At 44.8% G+C, this 26,657-nt stretch overlaps 1 protein-coding gene across 3 annotated transcripts in view; it reads right to left on the reverse strand.

The window, feature by feature from the left end:
• The window catches only part of TTC7A (tetratricopeptide repeat domain 7A), a 1,536,967-nt gene that overhangs the window by 611,964 nt on the left and 898,346 nt on the right, over nt 1-26,657 (reverse strand). For all 3 annotated transcript variants that reach the window (XM_085612750.1, XM_085612748.1, XM_085612749.1), the window contains one exon: nt 26,079-26,239. In XM_085612750.1, the coding sequence (XP_085468876.1) occupies nt 26,079-26,239 (161 nt within the window). The remainder of the gene's footprint in view (nt 1-26,078; nt 26,240-26,657) is intronic.

A 26,657-nucleotide genomic window follows, 5' to 3' on the forward strand; every position in this document is an offset into this window, starting at 1 on the left:
CTAGAGGGGTGAGCATGGAATCGTGCTGGTGTTGCGATGGACTAAGATGATGTCCAAGGCTGCCACTAATACTGTTTCTGGTTGCAATACACCTCAATGAAATTCTCACACGTGTATTACTTCTGCATGCTTTTTAAAAGCAAGTGACCTCCACAAGTTGTATTCAGCTCAACAGCGAGCTAGGTGAAGTGTATAACACCCTGTTGTAAGGCCTGCTGTGCCACACGCCCACACCATAGTATTGCCTGTTGGGTACTCCAGACAACAACGAAGTCTGCCAAATGAACACATTCGTCCTAGGCTTATAGATGCCATAAAAACAGGGTAAAATATGGAGATAGATCATAACCTCTGGTATTCTTTAACAATGAAATTATTATTTATCAATGTTTCCCTGAGTACTTCAGGATTGCTACTAGGTCAAACGTCTTTTATTTTCAATGCCCAACACACAGGTACATACTACATTTTCTAAAGACTTGACATCCATTGCTTTCACATATACATATACCCACATATCTACACAATACACAGGGACAAATTGTAAAATTGATTTGTTTGTTTGTCCTTGCCCCTCTGTCGTGCGGCCAGCTGTGCCACACTGCAACACCACCATAGTGCTGCTTGTTGGGCGCTCTGTCACTGCCATGTGAGTCGGCATGAAACTGTGAGTGTGGACCACTTTTCAAATTTGACCATGGCCCATGGGTAAAAAAAAATGACCTACACACTGATCTATTCAAGCTGGCTCTTCTGGCAATGCATGGGTGACAGAGTGAACAGGCCAGTCTAACATGGACCATTTCCAAGGTTTGTGAGCATTACTAAACTTCATTGGCAAACTATGGCATGCAGAGCACCCTTTCCATTCCTTGAGTGAGATATACAAGCATGAAAGTCTCTGCACATGTGGGAGGGATACCCGCCCACGTAAAGTCATTTACGTCCACCAAGAATCCCTTTTGGGATTTTTGGCAGAAGTAAAAAAATTATTTTTATCATTTAAATGTTCCTGATTCAATGGGGCCCTCTATGAAGTAGGCTTGTCCAGCTGCTGCCCTTTCTCTGCTGGTTTTGTATGAGGGAGGCATGCAGAGCTGCACACGCTCTGAAACCATATTGCGCTGCTCTCTGCTTTCAGTGCTGTGCCTAAACAATTATGGCTACCGGTGAATGGTTGTCCTGTGGCACATAAATATTGTCTGCACTGATTTGATAGTCAAGAGAAATGATGCTCGTGTGTACTGTGGAAATCACAGAAGTATTGGAATGCTCAATTAGTTCCACTTCAGAATGATCTCTAGAGCCTATAGATTACTTGCTGATTTCTTCTTAAAATGTAGTTTTTGTAGCGTCTGACTTTCGCATGCAGTATGGGGGTAGTATACCCCACTTGCCTCCAACTGAATCCCCTCTACCCACTCACATTTTTGGCAGAGAAGAAAACCAAGGTATAGGAAAATACATTGACTTGCACAGGATCACAAAACTAGTGAAAGTGAGCTGTGGTTTATGGCCCTTGATTTGCACCTTCAATAAAAGGTATAATACAGATCAAGGATACGAGAAGGAAATAAATGCATGGTCATAATCACACATAAAGTGTAAATCTACTCCTGCTGGTTCACCCCTTACTTTCAGCTATTGAGGGCTACAGCGCCTGGATACCCTCACGGGTGATACGCAGCGCTTTACAATACCAGTTTGATTAATTGATTGATACAACATCTGCAGTTTTACAAGTATAATCCCAACATCTGTTTGCAAATTCCTAGTTACAGCATTGTGGGAGCATTTTCGCATGTATAAGTATAAATTGTGAAGCAGGTGAAATAGTTTGCACAGTGACACAGCAGCCATACCATCTGTGTCTGAATGAATCCTCTAGCTCCAGCCGCGCCCATCAGTGAGTGGTATATTACTGGGTTGAGGGACACGGTTTTGACAAAAAACACTACTAGCCAACAAAGCTAATAGTCTGCCATAAAGGCCCTCTACATTTAGCCCCAACACAGTGTTTTCAGTGGCAGTGCCCCCCTCCCCCCCCCCCCCCCCCCCCCAGACCCCAAAACATTTCAAGACACCAGTGTAAGCACTGCCGTCTGTTTCGGGAACTGGGACACAGTTCTCAGCCCTTGGTGGACACGAAGAGAACCCCCCCACCCCTCCAGCCCCATCCCCCCCCCCCTTCCCCACCAGCTTGCCGAAGGAACCAGGCGCTGCCAACTGAAGTCTATTCTGTACTGCAACCAGAAATCCTTCCTCTCCGGCGCCCCCTTTCCTTCTAGGTCCCTAAAGTCTCATAAGCATGTTAGTGCTTGAGAATACTCCAGACCAAAGAAAGAAAGAAGGAAGGAAAGAAAGCAAGCAAGCACGGAAGAATAGTTCAAAACTAGAGCTGGCTTTCTAACGCGAGAGGTCGTTTCCTCATTCTGTATGCTGTATTTTTCGCAGAGAACCGCCGATAATCATGAAGGAGAGCAGGATGGGTGTTTAGCACTTATCACATGTCATGTAAGGAGGCCAGTGAAGGTAGTCGGGGTACCTCCGAGGGAAGAAGACACAAAAATAGAATACACATAGAAAGACAACGTAACGATTTTGCAAGCAAGGCTTGCTCAGTGCTTCATAAACCGGCAGAAAATAAGCCTGAAGCGCTTCTCTGGTTAGTACGTTTGGGGTATTTTGAATCTATAAAGTGTTCATCCATGAAATCTGCTCCGACAACATCAGTGTCCTACATTGCAACCTGCATCCCATTATCCTCCCCTGAAGGATCTACAAATAAACCTATCTGCTTTCCGCCCACGCAGCTGATCCTGCGGCTTGCGGAGACTGGCAGCGCGCGAGCGCGCTCTGCACTGGGGGAGCGCGTGCCACGGGCTCTGCAGCTTCTCAGGCGGCCGAGCGCGCCTGCTGCACGGATCAGACAGGTCACCGAGCACGCACAGCTCCCTTTCACAGCGTGGGCGGCTTCGATCGGCTCTTGATTTATGAAGATAATAATATTTTTTCCAGTGCAATAACCTCTAATATTCAGCCTTCCCAGCAATATTTCCATATAAGAATGGTCTCTCTGTTGCCCTGGTGATGATGCTTCCTCATTTATTAATGCTTTAGACAGTTCAGGGGTTGAGCTATGGCCGCTGGAAGCTGCAAAGAAAAAGCCCTGAATGGGTCAGGGCAGCTCGTGTATTCAAGGAAACATGAAAATAAAGGTGCTCTTCCAGATGAATCATTGCTCTGACGCATGGTGTCCAACGTAAGAGCAGGAGGTAGAGACAAACCAGAATTTTAGGTGGTCTCTGAATACATAAATGAGTTATTTTTAGATTGATTGGGGGCAGGGCCGGACTGGCCATAGCGGGCACCGGACTTTTTCCCAATGGGCGGGAAGGGTGGGGGCCGTTGTTGTTACTGGGGGCCGTTTTTGGAGCAGTGCTGCAAAATCGGCATCGTAACAAAAGCTAGCAGCGGTGTTCCCGCCAACATGCCGTCCGCCCTCCTGGCTGGGGGGGCCAGCTAGTCGGACGTAATTGCCAGAGCTGGCCCTGATTGGGGGGCGCTATACACAAAGGTATTTTAGAGTATAAAAGCAGTACTCCTCAAGTACTCTTTTACATATTTTAAACGCCTTTGTGAATTGGGCCCAAAACTTCGAAAATGGGATTAAAACTGGAATGTAGGGGCGTATTCATATACATTTAGCACAAACAGAAAGGACTTTTATAATATGGAAGAGGAATTTTCTGGGCCGATTCACAAAGGCATACAAGAGTAAGTAAGTTCGTACTCCTGAAGTACTATTTCCCGTGCTCATAAAAGCTTTTGTGAATTAGCCCCGAAGTGTATAAATTTACTTCACTTGTGTAAAGAAATGTCCTTTTTGCACGACCACACCGCAATTTGTGCTGGATTTTATTGCTGGTGTACTGGCTCCGAACACTGGGCACTGCCATCCAGCGCCCAGTGTATGTGCTCTGACCCGTAAACATATGTAGAATTGGCTAATCCTTGATAGGCACATTTAGCTTACCTACAAGCCCCTAGTGTATAGTACCCAGTGTAACCAGAGCCTGCAGGTTAAATGTCACTAGTGGACTGCAGCACCTATTGTGCGACCACTAAAGTGACAGTACAAAGCCTGTCTTCAGTCCTGCCCCTGTACCCTGAGTGTGTAGTTTTAAAACTGAAAATTCAATCTGGCAAAGTAGCTCCTTTGCCAGGCCTAAACCTTTCTTTTAATACCAATATGTCACCCCTAAGGTAGGCCCTACATTCCCATAGGGTAAGGTGCATGGTATTTAAAAATTAGGAAATATGTACTTAAGCTTTACCTGTCCTGGCAGTGAAAAATCACAGACATTTTTCACTGTGGTAAGGCTAGCTCTCCCATTGAAAAGTACATTATAACACCATATAATGTATAACTTCAGTTTGGCAATAGCCAAGACTCAAACAATATGAATTTAAAATGTAATCTAATAGTCAATTCAGATTTCTAATTACTATTTTGAAAATGCCACTTATAAAAATTTAGCATTTTCCCGCTTAAAACTTCAAGTAGCCATTCAGGAGTTTATCCCCAACTGTCACCAGGCAGCCTACTGGGAGGTGTGAATGGCTCCAATGAAAAGGAAGGGAACAAAGGGATCTTGGCTGGGAGGAGGTGTGGCCTCTTTCTGACATGATGGCCTGGAGAATGTACCCACCAAATGCACAAACTTCAAAGGGGCAAACCTTGTTACAGGCAGATGGAACTCAGACCTACGCTTGCCCCTGCTTTGTATCTCTGGCCACCGCCCCTCGTATCAACAAGACTAGAATAGGAGGAAAGTCCTTCGCCTACCTTGCAGCCAAAGCCTGGAGCACCCTACCCAACCCCCCAGCACCTTGAGAACCTCATGGGTGAGTAGTTGCACTTTACTAACCCGTGATTAATTGATTAAAGGAGCGAGAGTGGAAACAACCCCATTGGGGGGAGGCCTGTTCCAGAGCTGGTTTGTAGGGGTGAGTTCCTCATTTCCTTAGACACAACTCAGGGTTGTGCCCAGACCTCTGACCAGGGGACGAAAGGTTTTGCCATGATGGATTTTGGCAGGTCAGTGTATTGTGGGATTATTTAGTGTGAAAACCCAAGGAAATTATGTCAACATGGGTAGGGTTGCCCCTGGGAACACTTTTCTTATTGACCAAAGAGTCTGCCCCACCTACAAGCTAGTGGCAGTCATAAAAGTGTCACCCTGGGTACCTTCTTCAGAACACCTATGGATCTGTGGAAGACAGAAGAAGGACTACACCTACTATTACATTTATGGAGAGAGAGATTTGATGGGCTGGACCTGCTCCCACTTGTATCTAGGTCTGAGAAGTGGTCTCCGTTTGCTGATCTCCTGTTAAGCCCACCTTCCTGAAGAACCCCGTTGACCAGTTCAAACTGGACCTCCCCTGGACCCTGCTAGTGAAGTAAGTCCTGACCCGAAGTTGTATCCCTAAGGTCACAGGGCCTTTGGATAGGTGTCAGAGGATACTCCTCCTGCCTAACGTCCAAAACATTTTTCAAGGATTTCTGCCTGGATTTTCAGCTTCCTTTTCAGAGACTAAGTCAGAAAGTAAAACTCCTGACGCAATGGAACTCAATTTCTGTATCCAACCCGTGCTCCATTGCGGTCAGCCTTAACTCACACTTATGTACCCTTCAAGTGCAACCAGATGACCATGATTGACGCTTAACACTTTTTGGCACTATTTTGAATTAAAACCTCTAAAAATCATATCTCAGAAACCCTACATCCTATTTTTGTCATTTTGGTAGCTATTCTTTCTTGAAAAATGTCTCTATTTTTATAAATTGGAGTGGAATTTTTATTGCAGTGTATTTTCTACTTTTTAACAGTTTTAGTGCTGAAAACTCCTTTACACAGTTCCCTTAAGCCTGCCTGGTCTGTGCTACAGCTACCAAGTGTTGAGCTTGGGTTTAAATCATTGAAAGCGAACTGGACATAGTAATGAATAGTGCCATTATTACTGGAAGAGTACTGCTGTCCACTTGAATTAATAATCCACATTCTCACAGTGTGCACAAAAAATCTGTCATTGATCCTGCCTTCCTGGATCTAAGTTAGACACCCCTATTATAACATAACAGCCACTGTGGTATTCAATTTCGTGCATCACTGAAGCTACTGGCTCGGCATTACAACTTACTTTGGTTGGAATACATGACTGGTGTTGTTAGCAGAGAATTAGCATTACAGCTAAGCCAGTATGAATGCAACCCTTTCCTGGCATGATATACCTCACCCCTCTTGCCAAGGCCTGCTCACTGTTTCAGTCATATTGATGTGTCATAATATGAGTCAGTCATATTTTTAATTTACTTCTAATGAACCAGAGGAAGAAAGTCAGATGTGCACTGTTGAATCTTCTGGAGAGAGAAATAAACACATTGACACTCTAACATGAATTATATGATATGGTAATACCATAATACAATCAAACCTCTGCCATCATTATGAGATTTACAATAATCTTGTTTCAGCTGTAAACACATGTTTACGACTGAATCAGGATTCTGGGTTGTGCAGGAAAACCATACTACCAAGCTGTGCTCCCCATATGCATTTTGCAAGAAAAAGATGGTGCAATATGCCTATCTGAAAGAAACTGGAACAGAAATAGTAGGGGTGGGTGAAGAATAATACTCCGCTGGTGGAGTATAATTGGAGTGTTGCCCACTCCTCGCTCTGCGCGCAGTTTAGAAAGATTTCGCAAAGCAGAGTATTTTCTCTCATGTAGCTCACCAACGCTAAGTTGGTGAGCGCAAGCAAGAGAAATTGCGCACCATACTACCTCCTGGCAAGATTTCTAAATGCGGACAGTCACGGCAGGTTGCTGCCAGTCGCGTTGAGGAAGCTGCTGCTCGTGTTGAGGAAGCTGCCACTCAAGTAGAAAATCACAAACTCGCCCCAGGCCTAAAAAAAAACGTGAGAATTGGTGTAGAAACACTCATTTACACTATAATTCTCCATTCCCTAGTGAAAATCTCAGAATGGCCCAGTAATCCTGCACTGCAGAATTTGTATATCCCAAATTATCAGTAATTATATCTCCAGGAATATGGATGCGGTGCTCCCACCTAAATACAGAGACGTAGTCGTTTTCATAGTAATTCTGGTACTCTAGAATTTCAGATTTACCACTGGATGCCTAATTAAGGTCTCTTACTATTTTGCAAGCCATTAATCTCATCATTGACAAGAAAGCAGAGAACCTGAATATTGAGGCTGGGAGAAAATGCGAATTGATTTCTTGAGAAATTCCATGAACAATTTTCAAATTGATGCTTTTGTAGCAAAATGTGATGTGCAAGTATCTCACATAACTTTTATTTTGAAAAGTTTCATAAAAAATTACACAAAATTGTGCAATGCTTAATTACTCGAAATTTCAGCACTTCAAGTAATGTGAAATTTGAGAATTTCATGAATTTTGCTAGCATCATTAACATTTCTCCGAGGTCTACTGAATATCAGAGCGTCACATATAATCAGTATATTTAGTAATGAGCTCCACAGAAAGCATTATACAACTATTATGTAATTATACTGAGGTTGGTTCATAAAAAGTTCAGGAGCAAAGTTTAAGTTTTACTCCTGTAGTGGTAGGCCCACATTAGGAGCAATTTCTTACTTTTAAGGAATGCCTAAAACATTACAGATGTACTCTTGTAAAATTAAAACATTCATAATTATCAGGAGAACACAAGCTTGTAACATTAAAATGTGCACAATTTCCACTTATTGGACATGATCACATACTGATTGGCAAAGTACGATTACATGATGACTTGCACTTTTTTTTGTTTCTCTACATGGAGTATATTTTTCCCCATGAAGGGAACCCTTATCTTACTCCTCCACATATTACAGCTCTTGACAGAAATTAATTTGAGTCAAATTCCGCAGATGGAAACCCCATTACCATTGGACTAGGAGGAGAAACCAGCATTCTCATTGGTTCATGTTTTCATTACTGAAAATTCCAATAAAGGCTGCCTTGCAGTCCATCTGTGTGCTGAAAGTAATTGTGTTGGGACCGCAAGAACTTTCTTTGAGAAAATAGTCAGTTAAGCAATGGACAAACTTACACCACAGAGGTAACATGTTTCACCTTAGAGTTCCTTGGCACACCTTTCTTAGCTAAAGCAGAGTGACAAGCAATGCTAAATTTGTCGAAAAAATAATAGGTACAAATGCCCAAAGGTTTCTTAGAATCCTCCCTCCAGTGCCGCTGAATGCCAGGTTTCTCAAATTCCAGAAATGCTTAGCCGTAATTTTACATCATGACACTTTCTTCTGCCACCCTATACTTCCTGCTTCTTTTACTCAAAAAGGTTAATTTTTGGCCCGCTCTCCCGCTTTCCCACTTTGTCATTTTTCATAACTTTCTTTTCTTCCTTCTTTCTACTTTTCTGCCTTTCTCACTGTTGTTCTGAGTAGAAGTCTGTGCATGGAAAACAAGCCCTGGTCCCCAAGGTGACCATCACCCAGTGACCATCACCCGCAATCACTGGCACGAATTAAGCACACAATCAAACAATATATATACAACATATAAAGTAAATGTTCAAATCAAGTTTTGCAAAAAGGTAAGGCTTTCCTAAATGTAATTGTCCAAAAATGTCCAAGAAAGAGATCAACATTTTAAGAGCAAAATTAAATGATAACAACGTTGACAAATTAAAAAATAAACCCACAACAAAACATTTCCTTTATCTTAAACCTCCACAAGGAGAAATAAATTAACCGACAATATGAAACAAAGGGAAGCTGCGAGCCTCAGAAAAGGCTTGAGGAACCGAAGCACAGTCAGCTTCCTTGAGTTATTGCACAATGCTCTAATAGGGTTTGTTAGACCTGTCAGCCTTTGGATGGCCTTCCTCCAAATGTTTGGCCTTACTCCAATATTATTGCTGATCTCGTTTTTGTTTGACTGGGGGCTCTGCATACTTTACCACTCTAAGAAGTGGCAAAGGGCTTGTGCTCCATCTGTTAAACATGGTAGAATTGGCTTACAGCCAATTGGTATACAAAACAAATTGGAGAGAAAGGGAAAAATCCCCAAAATGGAGGGAGATACTCCTAGTTCCCTTGACGATACTTTAGAAAAACACAAAAAGGAGTAAATCCAGAAGACTGATCAGAGTCTCCGAAATCCTGGGAAACACACGCACGATACGAAAGACATTATTGTCTTTAAAAGACCCCTCTCTCACCAACCTAGTTGGTGACATGCTTCATCATAGGGGTCCCACCCGAACAGCCGAATGCCGTCCGGGTGTGCTACAACACCTGATTACAGTGGAGCTGGTAGTTTTTCATAGTGCAAGTGAGTGAATAGTGAATTAAAAATGGGCCAGATGTACTCTCCAAAAAGACTTTATTCTGCTAAAAAGTGAAAAAAGACGGTCTACATGTTTCAACCTATGTGGTGCTATTACTTAGGTTTTCATCAGGACCAGGTATAGTGACCCGAGCGGTGTACATACGCTAAGATGTACCCTACCCTTGATCACCAGGACCTAACCATTTACTCACGGTCAGGTATCCTGTCATCCCATTCGAAGACAGGAGGAAATCTGTAAAAGAAAAGCACAAAATTACAAGCACACGCAATGTTACGTGTGTAATACAGTGTTTTCAATGTGGACAGTGCTTGTTGTGTTCCCAGTGGTATGCAACAAGAGCATACATAACCAAAGGAAAAACCTTCAGTTATTAGCGGCAGAACCAGTAGCCAAACTCACTCCTGGAGATCCGGTTATGAACTAATCGTAATCGTGGAATTCCACACGCGTGAAAACGCTGTTGCAATGCAAAGATATTGAGTTAATTCACAGGGAATGATTAGTGCCAATGAAAAACTCAAAACACCCGACTCTCATCCATCGTTCAAAGTGGGTGAATGGCTCTCAAACATAGTCGTGAGTGCGTGCCTAATTAAGCATGCATGCTAATGATAATAGCGTCATAAAGTGCACAAGAACACGAGGGGGAAAGAAAAAGGAAGAGCTTACAACAAGACGCGTAATAAATAGCGTGCCTCATAGAAGTCAGGGTCGAGGTGGCAGCTCAGGAAACACGATCTGCAGAAAGATGTTATGCCAAAAACAAAGTAAGAGGGACCGCATACATCGAGGGAACTACCCGATGTGATCCATGTGGCCACACAGAAATAGCACAGCAGTGATTACTTACTACGTGGAGCTGGTCACCGGCATCTGCGCCTACCCTAAGCGACCCGTACCAACTCCCCGAGGAATGCCAGAATGCAGCGTCTATGTGGGTGAAGTACTTCCTGGTAGCGGGGCTGAGGGGGCGTGGTGGCGCGGGTCATGTGATCGGCGTGCCTCGATGTGATCCTTGATCGCCATGGTGATGTAGTGTCAACAAAGATCGTGCTTTATTAAACGGCCAAACACAAAAGTGGGTGACGCTAGTGCGGTCAGCTAAATAGAGGTATGACGGGTCAGTGTTCCTGACAATCTAGTCCTCAAGAAAAATGGAGCGCTCACAGAGGAAAGGTGCACCAAAGGCACACTAATTAAAGATGTGAAAAAAGTACTTATCCCGAGAGTGTAAATACCTCTAAGTCTAACGTCATCCATACAGTGATTCACAAGAAGTCGAACCGTTGTTCACATGGAACCAAACAGTGGCGCATAATCCTCATAATATCACATCATTCAAGGAGAGGGTAGTTTAAGTATTTCAACACAGTCAGCGCTACCCACATGAGGTGTCTCAAGACTTTCAACACAGATAGATACAGCCAATTGGCACATTTAGTTTACTTGTAAGTCCCTAGTAAACTGTAATACATGTACCCAGGGCCTCTAAATTAAATGCTACTAATGGGCTTGCCACACTCATTGAGCAACCCACTGAAGTAGCCATTTAAATATGTCTCAGGCCTGCCGTTGCAGTCTGTGTTTGGATTTCTAAGCTGCCATTTGAAACCTGGCAAAGTAAACCTTTTGCAAGGCCTAAAACTTCAATTTCGAATACATTTAAGTCACCCCATACAGAGCCCAGGGGGCAGGATGCAGTGCATTTAAAAAATTGGTCATGTACTTTTAACTGCTACATATCCTGCTAGTGAAAAACTCTTACATTTGTTTTTCACTGCTGCAAGGCTTCCCTTTCCCATAGGATAACCTTGGGTTATCTTGGTACACTTAATAAGTGACAGCGGTCACTCGAGAGCAAGTAGGAATGTTGAGTTTGTTGTCTAATAAATTGTAATTTAAAACCCTCTTTCATGGTAAAGTTGGATTTTAAGTCACATTTCTGAAAATGCCAGTTTTAGAAACTTGGCCTTTTCTTGTTCAAATATTTGGTGCATGCAGCCTGATCCTGGGCCACATGGCTAGGTGTAGCTAGCAGTTGGTCTTTGTTTACTGCTCCCAGACAGTGAGACAAAGGGGAAATGGTTTTGGCAGGATGGGCCATCTCTAACTTGATGAGTGGGAGGAGCTGTCACCTACCACACTTGAACATCACAAAGGCTCTGCCTGAGCACACACACAAAGGGTTTAACACTAGACTTTTGTGTCCCCAGAAATGCTGGGCCCAGGGCAGGGAGGGAGGAAGCCCCAGCACCTGACGGGGTGGACGCCTCTAGAACCTTACCCTACTTCGAAGCTGGCACCAAGTATAATTATTGAACACGTCAGACCAAGTTCTTCAGTACACCTCTGGACCAGTGGAGGAATCAGAAGGACTGCTGTGCTGATCTGCAAGAAGGACTGCTACTCTGCTGCCCTTTTGATCTGCTGCAATGCTTCCTCATTTATTAATTCTTTAGATAATTCAGGGGTTGAGCTATGGCTGCTGGAAGCTGCCACGGAAAAGCCCTGAATGGACCTGCATCTTGATCCCAGGACCCACCAGAGTGACTCCAACGACTAGTTGGCTGGCCTCCTGATCAGAACTTCTGGTACAGAAAAGGCTCCAACCATCTTAAAACCAACACCTGTACTCTCCTTGCTGCGAGTCTTGCTCTCCCAGTGGTGCCACCCTAGACATGGAACCTTGGAAGTGTGCCTAAATGTGCTCTACCAGCCCAGCTGGGGCCCTGTGGGCAGTACTGACGCAGCTTGACGCATCTCCTTGCTGCTCCACTTCGGAACTGCCAAGGCGCAACGCATCCTTGGTGAAGGCCTTCGCATTGCAAGACCCTAGTCTACGACACCCTCGACAAAGATGGAGGACTTTGCATCGCAGACCCGCTTTTTCTTCGGAACTGCCGCTGCGTGACGTATACTCAGCGCAGAACTCTTCATCACAAGCCCCTCGGTGTTGACATTCTTGACGACAAGGCAGGGCTCCCCATCGCAGCCCCACAGTTTCGCTGAACTGCAGCTGCATAACACATCCTCAATGTGGGATCTTGCAATATTCTGCAAACCAGTATTTAAAGTACTTTGTTCAGTAGGCTTAACTGGGTCCCTTCATCGTCCACTTTCACATCGACAGCCTCCACACCACCACCCCCAAGATGACCAACGCCCTTCCCCACTGGAGGTGGAATAAAATCTCAGAGACCAGCCGGGCAAATGCCCTCAACACCTCCAACCCTGCTGCCACCACCAACCTCGAACAAGAAGTGAAAAAAATTCAATGTCTGGATCACCAATTATGCAGACAGCATTGTCCCCATTAAGAGCAACATTCAGAAAAAAATTCTTTAAAAAGGGTAGCTGGTACACCCAAGAACTCAGAACAGCGAAACGGTACAGCAAACAGTTGGACAGGAGATGGCGCACCAGCAAGGCCCCTCTCAACCTCTACCACCATCTGCTGAGGGTAACAAAGAAGACAGCCATTGCCACACGCATTGAATCCAGCGCCAACAACACTAAGGAACTTTTCAACATTGTTAAGGAATTCTCCAACCCGGCTGCCAGCGAAAACAACATCACACCCTCACAGGAGCTTTGCAACAAGCTTGCCTACTTCTTCCACAACAAGATTTCAGCCATATATAGAAACTTCGAACCCCAACCCACGCCTACGGACTTCCTTGACAGACACGCCACTACCTTAACTGACAAAAACCACACACTGACCACATGGAACATCCTCTTCACATGGAAAACTATCTCCACCATGAAATTCATCCACTCGGGAGCTGCCACAAACCCACATCGCATCACATTTTCAACCTCAGAAACCAAAGGAAAGGCCAGGAACTCACCACCCTACTCAACATCTCTATCACCACTGCAACATTTCCAGATGCCTGCAAACATGCCAAAATCAGACCACTACTCAAAAAACCCTCCGTCAACCCAGCAAACTCAAAAACTATCGGCCAATCTCCCTGCTCCCGTTCCCATCAAAGGTACTGGGAAAGATCATCAACAATCAACTCATGACACACCTGGAGCAGAAACAGCTACTCAACGCCTCCCATTCCAGCTTCCACAGCTATCACAGCATCAAAACCCCCCTGATTGTAGCCACCGAAATCATCTGAACCCTCCTCGACTGAGGAAAAACAGCAGCTTTGATCCTCCTTGACCTCTCGGCAGCCTTCGACAACATATCCCACCACATACCGAGCGAAAGACTCCACCACATCAGCATCCAAGGGGACACGCTCAGATGGATTACCTCCTGCCTCACCGGAAGAACCCAAAGGATCCACATCCCATCTTTCACCTCTGAACCCAAGGAGATCACCTGCGGTGTCCCATAGGGCTCATCCCTCAGCCACACGCTCTTCAATGCATATATGACCCTGCTGACAAACATCGTCAGATCCTACGGTCTCAACATAATTTTCTATGCAGACGACACCCAGCTCATCCTTTCACTCACCAACGACCCCACCACCACCAGAACCAAATTCCAGAGATGTATGACAAATGTCACCAACTGGATGAACAACAACTGCCTGCAGCAGAACACAGACAAGACAGAAGTACTAATCTTTGGCAACAGCAGCAACATATGGAACAACTCCTGGTGGCCATGAGACCTAGGACCTGCACCCACTCCGCCAACCTTTCCAAAAACCTCAGAATCAACATTGACAACAAGCTCATCATGAAAGCACAAATCAACGCAGTCTCCTCTGCATGCTTCCTCCCCCTGCGCATGCTACATAAGATCTTTAAGTGGCTAACCCTACATATGAGACGCACCATGACACAAGCCCTCCTCGCCAGTTGACTGTACTACGACAATGTCCTCTACATAAGAATTGCTGCATACCTTCTACAGAGACTTCAGACCATACAGAATGCCGCAGGCATACTCATCTTCAGCCTTCCTCGACGAAACCACATAACACCCCACCTCAAAAACTCCACTGACTCCCCGTACAGAAGAGATGCCAATTCAAGCTGCTGACCGACGCACACAAGGCTCTACACAACCAAGGACCCACCTACATAAACCACTGCCTAAACTCCACCAACCATCAACTCCACCTCCCTTTCATTTGCCCATACTCCCTCCATCTACTGAAGCAGAAGTGGAGGGCGCTCCTTCTCCCACATCACAGCAAAGACCTGGAACAGCCTCCCCACACACCTCTGGACCATCACCTCATTTCCGGAATTCTGAATGGCCCTCAAGATCTGGCTTTTCGAATAAGCCTCAGGGACCTGAAGCACCTGGATCAGTGGAGTAACACAGGCAAGAGGGCTCCGACCTGCAGGGCCCCCCCTCAGCACAGTACTCTGGCCTGAAAGCTCCTGATTCAATCCGGAGCGGGGGGCCCTTTATTTACCTTGCAGGGGGGCCCCTTCAAGTTTCGTTAAGCCATTGACCTGGATACCATATCGGGTGATTAGCCGCGCTTTAAATAGTCTGATTGATTGAGACACCTCATTCTCATCCGTTAAGCTACACACATACCCAAAAGAATACACATTGCATCATTAAGCCACAATAAACACGAACGCATGGACCGCCACCCAAGAATGGGTGCTATGCACACACACAAGTAAGTTATAGAATATACGAATAACGTATCACAATGGCACAATCTACACTGAGCAGGAATCACCAGATGAACTACGCTCGTCACCAACAGCATACAATCCCTATTACCATCACCACAAAACACAAACATCTCACAGCGTGATTAAGGAATAAAAGCTACAAAGAAATTTAATCACAAATATTCAAAACACATAGCCCTCACCATGAAAAGAACATCAAAAACTACAAGTAAAACTGTAATTAAAGAGTAAATTGTGCATACATATTATCATCATAAAATAAACACCTCGCACAACACCTCGTATTAGTGCTTATATTTGCATACATACTTTTCAAAGCTAATAAATTCATTTTGGAGATGTAGTGTACATAACAATCTAGATGAAAGCTTTCACAAATGGCGCCTCCTGCCCTCTCCTTGCATGGGCTTTACAAGCTCCCAGTAACGGTTCTCACAAACCCAGCTTGTTTCTCCTTCTCGCTCCTTGCAAGTGGCGTAGCAAGGGGGGGGGTGGAGGGGGAGGTCTGCCCCTGGTGGCACGAGTTTTGGGGGCAGTGCCCCCCCTCCCTCGCTCTTACTGATCATCGCGGCAAACGAACGCCGAAATCACCAGCCCCCCTGCTCTTAAACCGCGGCCACCGGGCAGCAAAACTAGGGGCCGCCACGGACAGCAAAAGCTGTAGCTATGCCACTGCTCCTTGCCACATCCTCCTTCAGACCCCTGCTTGGCTTAGTTAGTCAAATTTGTACACCAAGCGTTTATTGGCCTTAGCGTTTATTGCCCTTAAAACCGAGCTCATAAACAATAAATGAATGTGACCTTGAGTGATGTAATTGGTGCTCATGTAAAGTGCTCCAAAACCTTCAGATTGTTTTTTGCAGTTTTATGAAGCGCAAATTCCAACAGCGTTGGCAAAGCCAACATGTTTTGCCTCTTCAAAATCTTTAGTTTTTTCAATGTTTTTAGACATGTTGCATAGCAGTGCTAGCTGCTTTGCAGCTTATCTAAAAGTTAAAAAAAGCAGTGTGACACGATCAACGTTGTCTGTGTCACAGCTTTTTAAAAACACTTTAAACCATCCCGTACAGTAGCTAAAGCCGCTGTGCAACAGGTCTATGCGTTGACGGCATCATACTGCTGGTTTTTTAGGTCTCGCCTGGCTATTGCGTAAGCGATCACCCAGCGAGACTTATGTAGGGGCTTCAGAAAATGCTCCCAAAGGCTTCCCAGGCGGATCGGGTGGCGATTACGTGCACAACCGCGCGCATTCCATTTGCCACCAGCTACTTCCTGCGTGTGCGCCGCCTCACGCATTCAGAGAGATTTAGTAAGGGGCACAAGACCTTAGGAATGCGGTTTATGGCCAGTGCATGTGAGGCATTCAAGCGCGAAGCTGGCATCTGGCATCGGACTTGAAAGCAGCAGACTGCTTTCGCCACACACTGCTGCACGCCACACACTTCTGTACGCCACACACTGCTGCACGCCGCACACTGCTGCACACTGCTGCACGAAACACTGCTGCACGCCGCACACTGCTGCACGCCACACACTGCTGCACGCCACACACAGCTGCACGCCACACACTGCTGCATGCCAAACACTGCTGCACGCCGCACAATGCTACATGAAACACTGCTGCACGCCACACACTGCTGCACGGCACACACTGCTGCATGCCGCACAGTGCTGCACTCCACACACTGCTGCACACTGCTGCATTACTCACTGCTGCATGCTGCACGACACTGCTGCATGCAGCACACTGCTGCACGCAGCACACTGCTGCACGCCACACAGTGCTACATGCCTCACACTGCTACACGAAACACTGCTGCACGCCACACACTGCTGTATGCCACACACTGCTGCACGCCTCACACTGCTACACGAAACACTGCTGCACGCCGCACACTGCTGCACGCCACACACTGCTGCACGCCACACACTGCTGCATGCCAAACACTGCTGCATGCTGCTGCACGCCACTCTGCTGCACGCCACACACTGCTACACGAAACACTGCTGCACGCCTCACACTGCTGCACGCCTCACACTGCTGCACGCCACACACTGCTGCACGCCACACACTGCTGCACGCCTCACACTGCTGTATGCCTCACACTGCTGCACGCCTCACACTGCTGCACGCCGCACACTGCTGCACGCCTCACACTGCTGCCCACTGCTACAAACCACACACTGATGCACGCCACACACTGCTGCATGCCACACACTGCTGCACGCCACACACTGCTGCACGCCGCACACTGCTACATGACACACTGCTGCACGCCACACACTGCTGCATGCCACACACTGCTGCACGCCACACACTGCTACACGCTGCACAATGCTATACGAAACACTGCTGCACGCCACACACTGCTGCACGCCACACACTGCTGCACGCCACACACTGCTGCACGGCACACACTGCTGCACGGCGCACACTGCTGCACACCACACACTGCTGCACGCTGCATTACTCACTGCTGCACGCTGCACCACACTGCTGCACGCCGCACACTGCTGCACGCCGCACACTGCTGCACGCCGCTGCAAGCCACACAGTGCTGCATGCCTCACACTGCTACACAAAACACTGCTGCACGCCACACACTGCTGCACGCCACACACTGCTGCACACTGCTGCATGCCTCACACTGCTGCACGCCTCACACTGCTGCATGCCACACACTGCTGCACGCCTCACACTGCTGCACGCCTCACACTGCTGCACGCCGCACACTGCTGCACGCCGCACACTGCTGCACACCGCACACTGCTGCACGCCGCACACTGCTGCACGCCGCTGCACACCACACACGGCTACATGCCACACACTGCTGCACGCCGCACACTGCTGCATGCCGCACACTGCTACACGCCACACACTGCTGCACGCCACACACTGCTGCATGCCACACACTGCTGCATGCCACTGCACGCCACACACTGCTGCACGCTACACACTGCTGCACGAAACACTGCTGCACCCCTCACACTGCTGCACGCCACACACTGCTGCATGCCACACACTGCTGCACGCCACACACTGCTGCACGCCACACACTGCTACACGCCACACACTGCTACACGCCACACACTGCCGCACGCCACACACTGCTGCATGCCACACACTGCTGCATGCCGCTGCACGCCACACACTGCTGCACGCCACACACTGCTGCACACCACACACTGCTGCACACCACACACTGCTGCACGCCTCACACTGCTGCACGCCGCACACTGCTGCACGCCGCACACTGCTGCATGCCGCTGCATGCCACACACTGCTGCAATGCCGCACACTGCTGCACGCTGCACACTGCTGCACGCCTCACACTGCTGCACACCACACACTGCTGCACACCACACACTGCTGCACGCCGCACCCTGCTGCACGCCACACACTGCTGCACGCCGCACACTGCTGCACTCCACACACTGCTTTTATGCGAGTTTATGCTACTGACATTGTAAATGACAATGCCTTTTATTTGTTTTAAAACCAAAACATAAATAAAAGGCATTGTAATTTTACAATGCCAATAGCTCAAACTTTTATAAATGCGAGACCTATTGCATTGCAAATGCTTGTTTAACTTTCAGACATGCTAACATATCTAACAAGCATTGGCAAAAGTTTGCAGAGGCGAAACCTATTGTCTTTGCCAATGCTTGTTTAACTTCTATCAATGAATTGTTAGGCTCAATACAATAAATGCTAATTGTAGGCGTATGTCTACAATGCAAAATCCTACACATTTTTGTAAATTCGGACCTTAGACCTTTTACCTTCTCGGTTAGGAGATTTGGAGTTGAGAAAATCCCTCAAAAGTGTGACCTCTTCATCAGTTTTAATTATTTTCCAAGTCATAGTTTGCAGAGAGGACGCTTTGAATCCTGACAAGCAATGTGCAGAGCACTTTATTCCTTAAGGGTTGAAGAAACTCTTAACTAAAGTGCATCGGGGTTTGACTGCAATTACATGAAATTGCTATAATTAGTTCAGTATTTATAGTCTGTGCTGTCCCGCGGAATAGGGGCACAGGCAAGTGAAATCTGAATCATAGAAATATGAAAATAACAAACGCGACAAGGAATCGCCGTTGCCATGTCACCCGCCCACTTCAATGCCTTCCGTAACCCAGAGGAAGTTATTTGGACTCCAGCTTGGTGCAGCGCTCTCGCTGGTGATTATCCATTCCCGCTCCATCCGGCAATGGTTCGCTTACACGCAGTCATCAGCAGCTGTGATCACAGCTGAAACCTTGACCAGGCCACAATAATCCAATTTGATGAAAGTGTACTGAAAAGGTCCTTGGCATAATTACAGCAGTGACTGAGTGCAAGCCATGGCTGATTCCAGACCACCAGTTCAGTCATGATGAGTCACGTATTTTTTTTTGCACTTAATTCCCTCGGTTCACTGCTATGGAACACTGTGACTTAATATCATTCTGTTAGTCAATCAGGCAGTTTAGTTGAATTTGTACTGATCCTTGTCTCATAAAACTATATCAATATGACGGCTAGTAAAAATGCAGAGGCCATTGTCATGGGCATATATGAACCAAGTCCGCATAATGTATGCAGCGTGTGTAGAACGGAAGTCTAGGCCAGGTAAATTATGTTGTTTTTTTAAACAAATATTTGTATTAACACAGCACCATCTCTTACACCCATCCTCTATTATTTTACATATTGGTGCACTTTCTCATGCTTTCTTAATGTTTCTTCTCAGCTTAAAGTGCAGATAAGCCTGGGGATTGCACATCTGAAGCTTTTGTTTTTTTGACGGTGCTCCCAAAACATTTCTTTGCATTGCATTTTCATGCCTGCGCCTCTGACACTGTTTAAAAAATACACCTGCCTTTGAGTTGTCAGTCACAATTCAGGGCTGAAAAATATCCATACATTGCATACCTTACATACTTGTATCTATCACTGGCATGATTACATTTCGCAGCTGTTCTCTTTTTGTGGACAGCACACAATGTACACAACCATACATTCAGTGATTAATTTATTTAAAAAAAGTAAGTGCCTGGGCTCTCGTCAGGGGGCCACTGTGGCTTGCACCACACATTACCCCTTCAATGCTGCCAATGATAGTGACAACACAACATCTAACCATTACACTCCTACAAGAGTGACAATTCTAACTATTTCAGGCACCCAAACCTATACGAATGACTTGGGCGGCAGGTAATAGTAATTTTTAATGTATATTGAATTAATCATTAACTGATGCTGTGGTCATCTGTAAATTAGCCAGACAGTGCCACCTTGTGGCAGACTGTCACAAGTGCAGGTGTTGACAATTAAGTGCCAGTGCTGAGCACCGAAAACTACCGGCTCAAATTAAGCACTGTATACATTGCAATGAATTAGAACTTTTCACAGGCGCCGGTCTGACTGTTTTTATTTAGCGACAGGCAGACAACCCTCAAGATATTACCGATTGCAGCAGTGATGGAGACAACATGAAGTTTAAATACTGGCTGTTACTGAGCCGCCTCGACATTGCAAAATGGACGAATCCAACTCCTGTAAGTAACCTCGAACACTGGTGCGAAGGAGGCTCTTGTTAAAAGTAGAGCGCATGTGACTATCGTTAAAATCCTATCTATTCATCCTATAATAATGATAAGAAGAAAAGCTGCAGTTCATGAAGCAAATAAAAAAAAAACATATTAATTCATGACTGTAGGAAATGTGATTTTGGGTGAGACCCTTCCAAAGCAATACCACTATCCTCCTTGGCAGGGTTCACCACAAAAAAACACTAAATTTACCTGTGCGTAGCCCTCTGGTAGCTGGACGCAAAAACGGTCAGGCTTATTTTAGAGGCAATGTGTAAAGTAGTTATACAGCACTCACACAGCAATTAAATGAAAACACAACACAAGAAAATTCCTAAACCCATTTAGCAAAATAAAGTGCATTTTAATATATAAAATGATAGAAGAACAAAAATCCAATCAGTAGAATTGAAGATATTGAATATTAAAGGGTTAAGTAAAAATAAGAAAGTTCTATTTAGGTTATCTTGTTGTGCTGGACCAGGAAAAGTCTCAAGTTCAGGTCGACCGCAATGGAGTGCAGGCCTGGCACATGACCAAGTTTGGCCCGCTGAGCATTGTAACTTGTCCTTGGTGCAAGGCCTGCACAGCGTTCCTGTGCTGGTGTCAGGTTCCTTTGTGTGTGTGTGTGGAGGTAATCCCTGTGAAATGTAATTGGGACAAGAAACAACTCTACCTCAACCATCCTGGCAGGAAGGCTCACTCAGCCTGTCAACACATAACGCTCCATGGTCTCATTGTCTGGGAGGAATACACAAAGGCCAACTGCCAACTACAGCCAGTCATGTGATCCAGGACACAGGCTGTCAGAACCAAATGGTTAGGACAAGAAAATGCCAACTTTCTTAAAGTGGCATTTTTTGAATTGTGATTGAAAATCTACTTTGCCATTAAAGAGAGTTTACAATTAATTTGAGTGCCAACATGACATTCCTACCTCCTCCACATCAAAATGTATCACCTATTAAATGTAATAATCTAATGTTATCCAGTGGGAGAGATAGGCTTTGCAGTACAGAAAAATAATTTAGGAGCTTTTTTTACTACCAGGATATATAGAAATGTAAAACACCTGCCTTACTTTTTAAATGCAATTCCCTTTGCCCTGTGGGCACTAAACATAGTGCCTACCTTAGGGGTGACATAAGTATTACAAAGAAAGGTTTAGGCCTGGTCAAAGGTTTATTTTATCAGGTCGAAATGACAGTTTAAAACTACACTACAGGCTGCAGTGGCAGGCCTGAGACATGTTTTTTAAGGCTTTTTTGTGTGGCACAATTAGTGTTGCAGGTCCACCAGTAGCATTTAAGTTACAGACCCCGGGTACACGTGGTACCACTTTACTAGGGATTTGCAAGTTAATTAAATGTGCCAATCAGGCGAAAGCCAATTTCCCCATGTTTAAGGGAGAGAGCACAAGCACTTTAGCACTGGTTAGCAAAGGTAAAGTGCACAGAGTTCTAAAACTAACAAAAACGAATTCAGCAACACAGGCAGGGTGAAAGCAAAACGTTTAGAGTATTACCACCCAGGTCTAACAGTGGCCCAAATCACCGTGTTTATTTTTATCACAATTTCATCTCTAAGAAAGGAGTATACAGGTACAATTTAGTTTGTCCGTTTAATAATAACCATGTAAAGCATTTAGAATGTTTTTGGTTCCCGAGAGAATAATGGATATTCATGGTCTGCATCTCTTAGCTCAGAATAACCTATATTTAGACAACCCAGGAGTAGTGTGTGCCGTGAGGGTCCATTCTTCGTATGTATGATAATAAGGCCTGATAGCTGCCAGGATTCACATTGGAGTATAATGGTACACTCCGCATGGATCAGTGTTTGTGCATAATCAGTATCCCATAATGCTACAGATGCCAAGAATTTCACCTGCACAGTTTGGTGCATGAATGATGCAAACATGACTATCAACAAAATTGCCTGGTCAGAAAGGCTAAGTCTCAGAGTAAGTGGGAGTTTGTTTTAAAGTGTAAGGGACGCCTTCTTTTTGGGATGAATTACACCTGTTCCTAATTAACCTCTGCTTTAGTTACTGAACTTTTAGCCAGGCAGATGTTTCAGAAGAATACAACAACCTTTTTTGGCTGCCCTCGTCTTATTTATCATTTTATGTTATGTTATGTTATGAGGTTTTATAAAGCGCTCGAATACCAATAAGGTGTCTTGGCGCTAGCAGAGTGAGCAAACCAGAGTGATGGCTATAGCAGAGAACTTGAATTTAGTGAGAGATAAAAAAAAACAAGTTTTAAGCGCCTTTCTGAAAGCCAGAAGACTGGGCAAGGATACAATGGAAAGAGGGAGAGTGTTCCAGGCCTTGGAAGCACCCAGGATGAAACAACAACCGTCCCATTTCACTCGTCTGAATCGAGGGACCAGCAAAAGTTTAGATGAGGTGGAACACCATTGCAGTAGTCGAGCTTAAAAAAAAAACAAGGATGTAACCACAGTTTTCTACAGGCGAGAAGGAATGAAGGGTAGAATATTATTAATAGTTTTGAGGGTATGGAAGGCGGCAGAAGTGACAGATTTGACTTGACTAGTATGTAACAAGTCAGTATTGAGAATAACTCTAAGATTTCTAACTGATTTAGCCAGCGATGGAAGGGGACAAAGTTCGAACGGCCACCAGTCTGGGGACCAGAAGGAGGGGAATGAATCATGTCTGTCAGAGGAGTGACGTAGAGATTAAAGAGCGTTGGGCTGAGCTTGGGAAGGAATAACACCAGAGATGCACATCTATCAATAAATTTCAACCAGGAATGGACCGATCGATACATTTTCCACTTAACAAGCATAAATATGTTCTTTATTGCATTTTTATTTGTAATTTGTATATGTCATGGACTTGCATGATGGCAGAATGCGTCACCGAGTAATGCAATATCCGCCAGGTGTGGTTGCAGGCTGCAATCAAAGCTATGTTATGCAGATGTGTAGAGCACACTGTCACCCAGGAGGATATCCTGGCACTGAGCAGGTGTGAGTCTAGCCACAGCTATGACCTACTGGGACTTCTCAAAAAACCAGGCCTTCAGCTTTTTGCAGAATTCAAGAACTGTTGAGGAGGCTCTCATGTGCAGTGGGAGTTCATTCCACTCTTTAGGAGTAATGTAGAAGAAGGCTCGACCTCCGGATCTGGGATTGGTGTACAAACGAGTCCAGACAAGCTATGTACATAACTGTTGGGTGCCTATGTACAATTACTTTGAGAGATTGGGTAGAGAATGAGGTCAGAAGGTAGGCTGATTAGCAGGGAGTGGAAATTGTTACAACTCATATAAAGAACACCTTTCTTGTGTTTTGTATAGGAGGGCCGCTGGTATGTGTAACCCATCTGAAAGCAAAAGTTGAGTCCAGTGCACCGCACAACTCGCCCTTGGAGGCTGACCTAAGTGCATAGAGCAAGCAGTACGTGCTGCGGTTTGCATTATGAGCCTTGAGTCACCTACTAGGAAACGTAGACTCCACAGGGGCGCCCTGAGACATGTGGAATGGTTAGTTTTACCTGCAAATATGTTGGGTGGTTATAAAGATTTAAGAAGGAACTGAATCAAAATTTGTAAATTTATTACATTTCTCTTTCACTCCAAGTACTCTTCTCCATTCTGGAAATAAACACATATGTGGAGGTAGTATTGTCTAATGTGGTAGGTGACAAGGGTAATAAACACATCAATGACATTTCAGTTGTGCCCAATTAATGTCATTTTTATATTGCAGTTGGACGTTAGTAAAACATAGTGATGCTGTGATAGCATTAACTGTCACTCGTTCATCAATGGGGAGCCTCTTCTAGGTTGTTGCACAAAGTAGGCTTAAGTGGTTCGTGCTTGTTGCGAAAGGTATACAAGAGCAATAATAGTTATTCTAGACTACTTCTAACATGACCCTTCCCTATAAACACAATGTCATTGCAACAAGCTTCTACCACACCTCAGCGTTGCAGTACCCAAAGGTGTGCTTAATTGCTTGGCATTGATAGAGCGTTGTGCTATTCTGAAAATTGTAGGGGTACATTATATTCATGAATAGTCCGTACCTGCATATAAGCTTATGTGTGTGAATATTAGTTAGTAAATTGTGTTGTAATAACCAATAGAAAATGAAGTGTTAGAATGAGTCGTGCCATTCAAGAAAAGTAAAATGGCATTTTTAGATGGAATCATATAACTCTCGATGTTTATTACAAATTCTTAATAAGGTAGCTCACATTTAATGTAATGTATTAGATTTAAACGTGCATCATATTAAAGTCTGCACATGTAGAGATTATTTGATTTTGCTTTGAAATGTGATGAAATGTAGTGCTTGCAGATGCAACATTTATAAATGCGTGTTTAATTTGATGTCAAAGGCCTAGCTGGGGTATTTATTCTCCCATATTATGAAAGGCCTATTCGTTTTTCTTATGTTGGCTGGTTTGTGTAGGCCTGAAATGCATTTTCCCTTGGTAAAGCTCTCATTTGGAGGTATTCAGCGAAATTCATGTGCGTGCAAGGTTGTTATGTTCTCATGTTTCTGTTGCAGGTGCAAAGACACCGTCCTCGTTAGTCGACTAACGCCTTTTGTTTTAGGAGGTAGGTATGGAGGAGATCTGTTACACAGTATTCAGGAATGCCGATAATTGGGAGCCGATATTCTTTCTCGCTGAAGAAGCCTGAGACCCAAGGACACATCAACCGTTGCTGGACCGAGTACAAGTTTTGGTGGAAAATTACCTACAAGGGGTGCCTGGCCAGAGGAGGTGTTTCAGGGGTGTGTTCTATCAATGGTGCATTTTGTATTAGGGACAGAGCCCAGAGGGTTGAGAGGGCAGAAGTAGTTAGAAGGGCTGAAGGAAGGGATCGACTCTAGAAGAAGGAGGTCTTAGAGCGAACTCTGTAGCTTTGGCTACTTTCCCTTACAACGTGAGTGTACTTCTTAGGAAGTCTTCTCGAGCTGACACCTTTTCTTGATCTTGCCTGAGAAATGCTAAGTAGGGATGCCACTTTAGTGATAGTGTAGGGACAGATTAATGGATTTCTCTTGCAGCCACTAATGAAGAATAATATAGATGTTGGGGCAGTTATTGCCTGTTCAGTATTCTTGGAGTTGCTCATTCTTTTTATGCTGCATCGGATTAGACTGATTCGTAGGATGAACTTTGTATTAGTGCCTATGTATTTTTTCAACCTCGTCATGAGGTGATTGTATGTTCAGTTGTTTTTGGCTTTGTAATAAAACCCCTAAATTGGAATTCGGAGTCACTGATCCTTCCCGAGTCTTACTTGATTGGTCCATGCTAGTTAGTCGTGAATGTATTGGTTTTCTTCCCTTTACACTTTTCAGCAGGTAATAAAGATCCAGTTGACTGAGGATTCTTAGAAAACATTTATATTGTAGAGACCGGCATTATTAACATCAATAATTCAATATAGCAGGCATGGCAATGCTCTTATTTTACATACCTAAAGTTCTCTGGGTATTCTGAGACAGCCATGTCTATGACCTCCAGGGCATGCCCATAGTCCTTCTGGGCAGAAAATAGAAGAGCCAGTAGATGAAGAGAATTTAGATCATCATTGCAGAATTTTAAAGCCTCTTGAAGGTGTTCAATGGCATCTGAAATCTTTTTTAAAAAAAAGAACTAATTAGGTGATGATTAAATAACTTTAATTGTATACATTTCAAAAACTCATCTTCCATTGTAGCATGTATTATTTAAAATGTTCACATATTCTGAGTAACTCTTAAAGTTAAGTAAAAAGATTAAAAAACACTGTGTGCTGTTATGTATGAAGCCTTCCCTATGTTGATGTGACAATAGGCAGTGGCACCACCAAGAATAGGGACTGGCCATGAAAGCAGAGCCCTCTACTTCACAACACATTGCAGCCTATTCGAAAACAAACAGTGGTCCGACTGCCATTGAAATCAACACTACACCCACGTCCTTTACCACCACATTTAAATGGAGGATCAACTCGACATACGTGGAAGAACATTGTCGATCATCCAAAATCAGTCAAGGAGAAACAAGTATTGTA

This window comes from Triturus cristatus, chromosome 6 (assembly GCF_964204655.1).
Source record: "Triturus cristatus chromosome 6, aTriCri1.1, whole genome shotgun sequence".
NCBI lineage: Eukaryota > Metazoa > Chordata > Amphibia > Caudata > Salamandridae > Triturus > Triturus cristatus.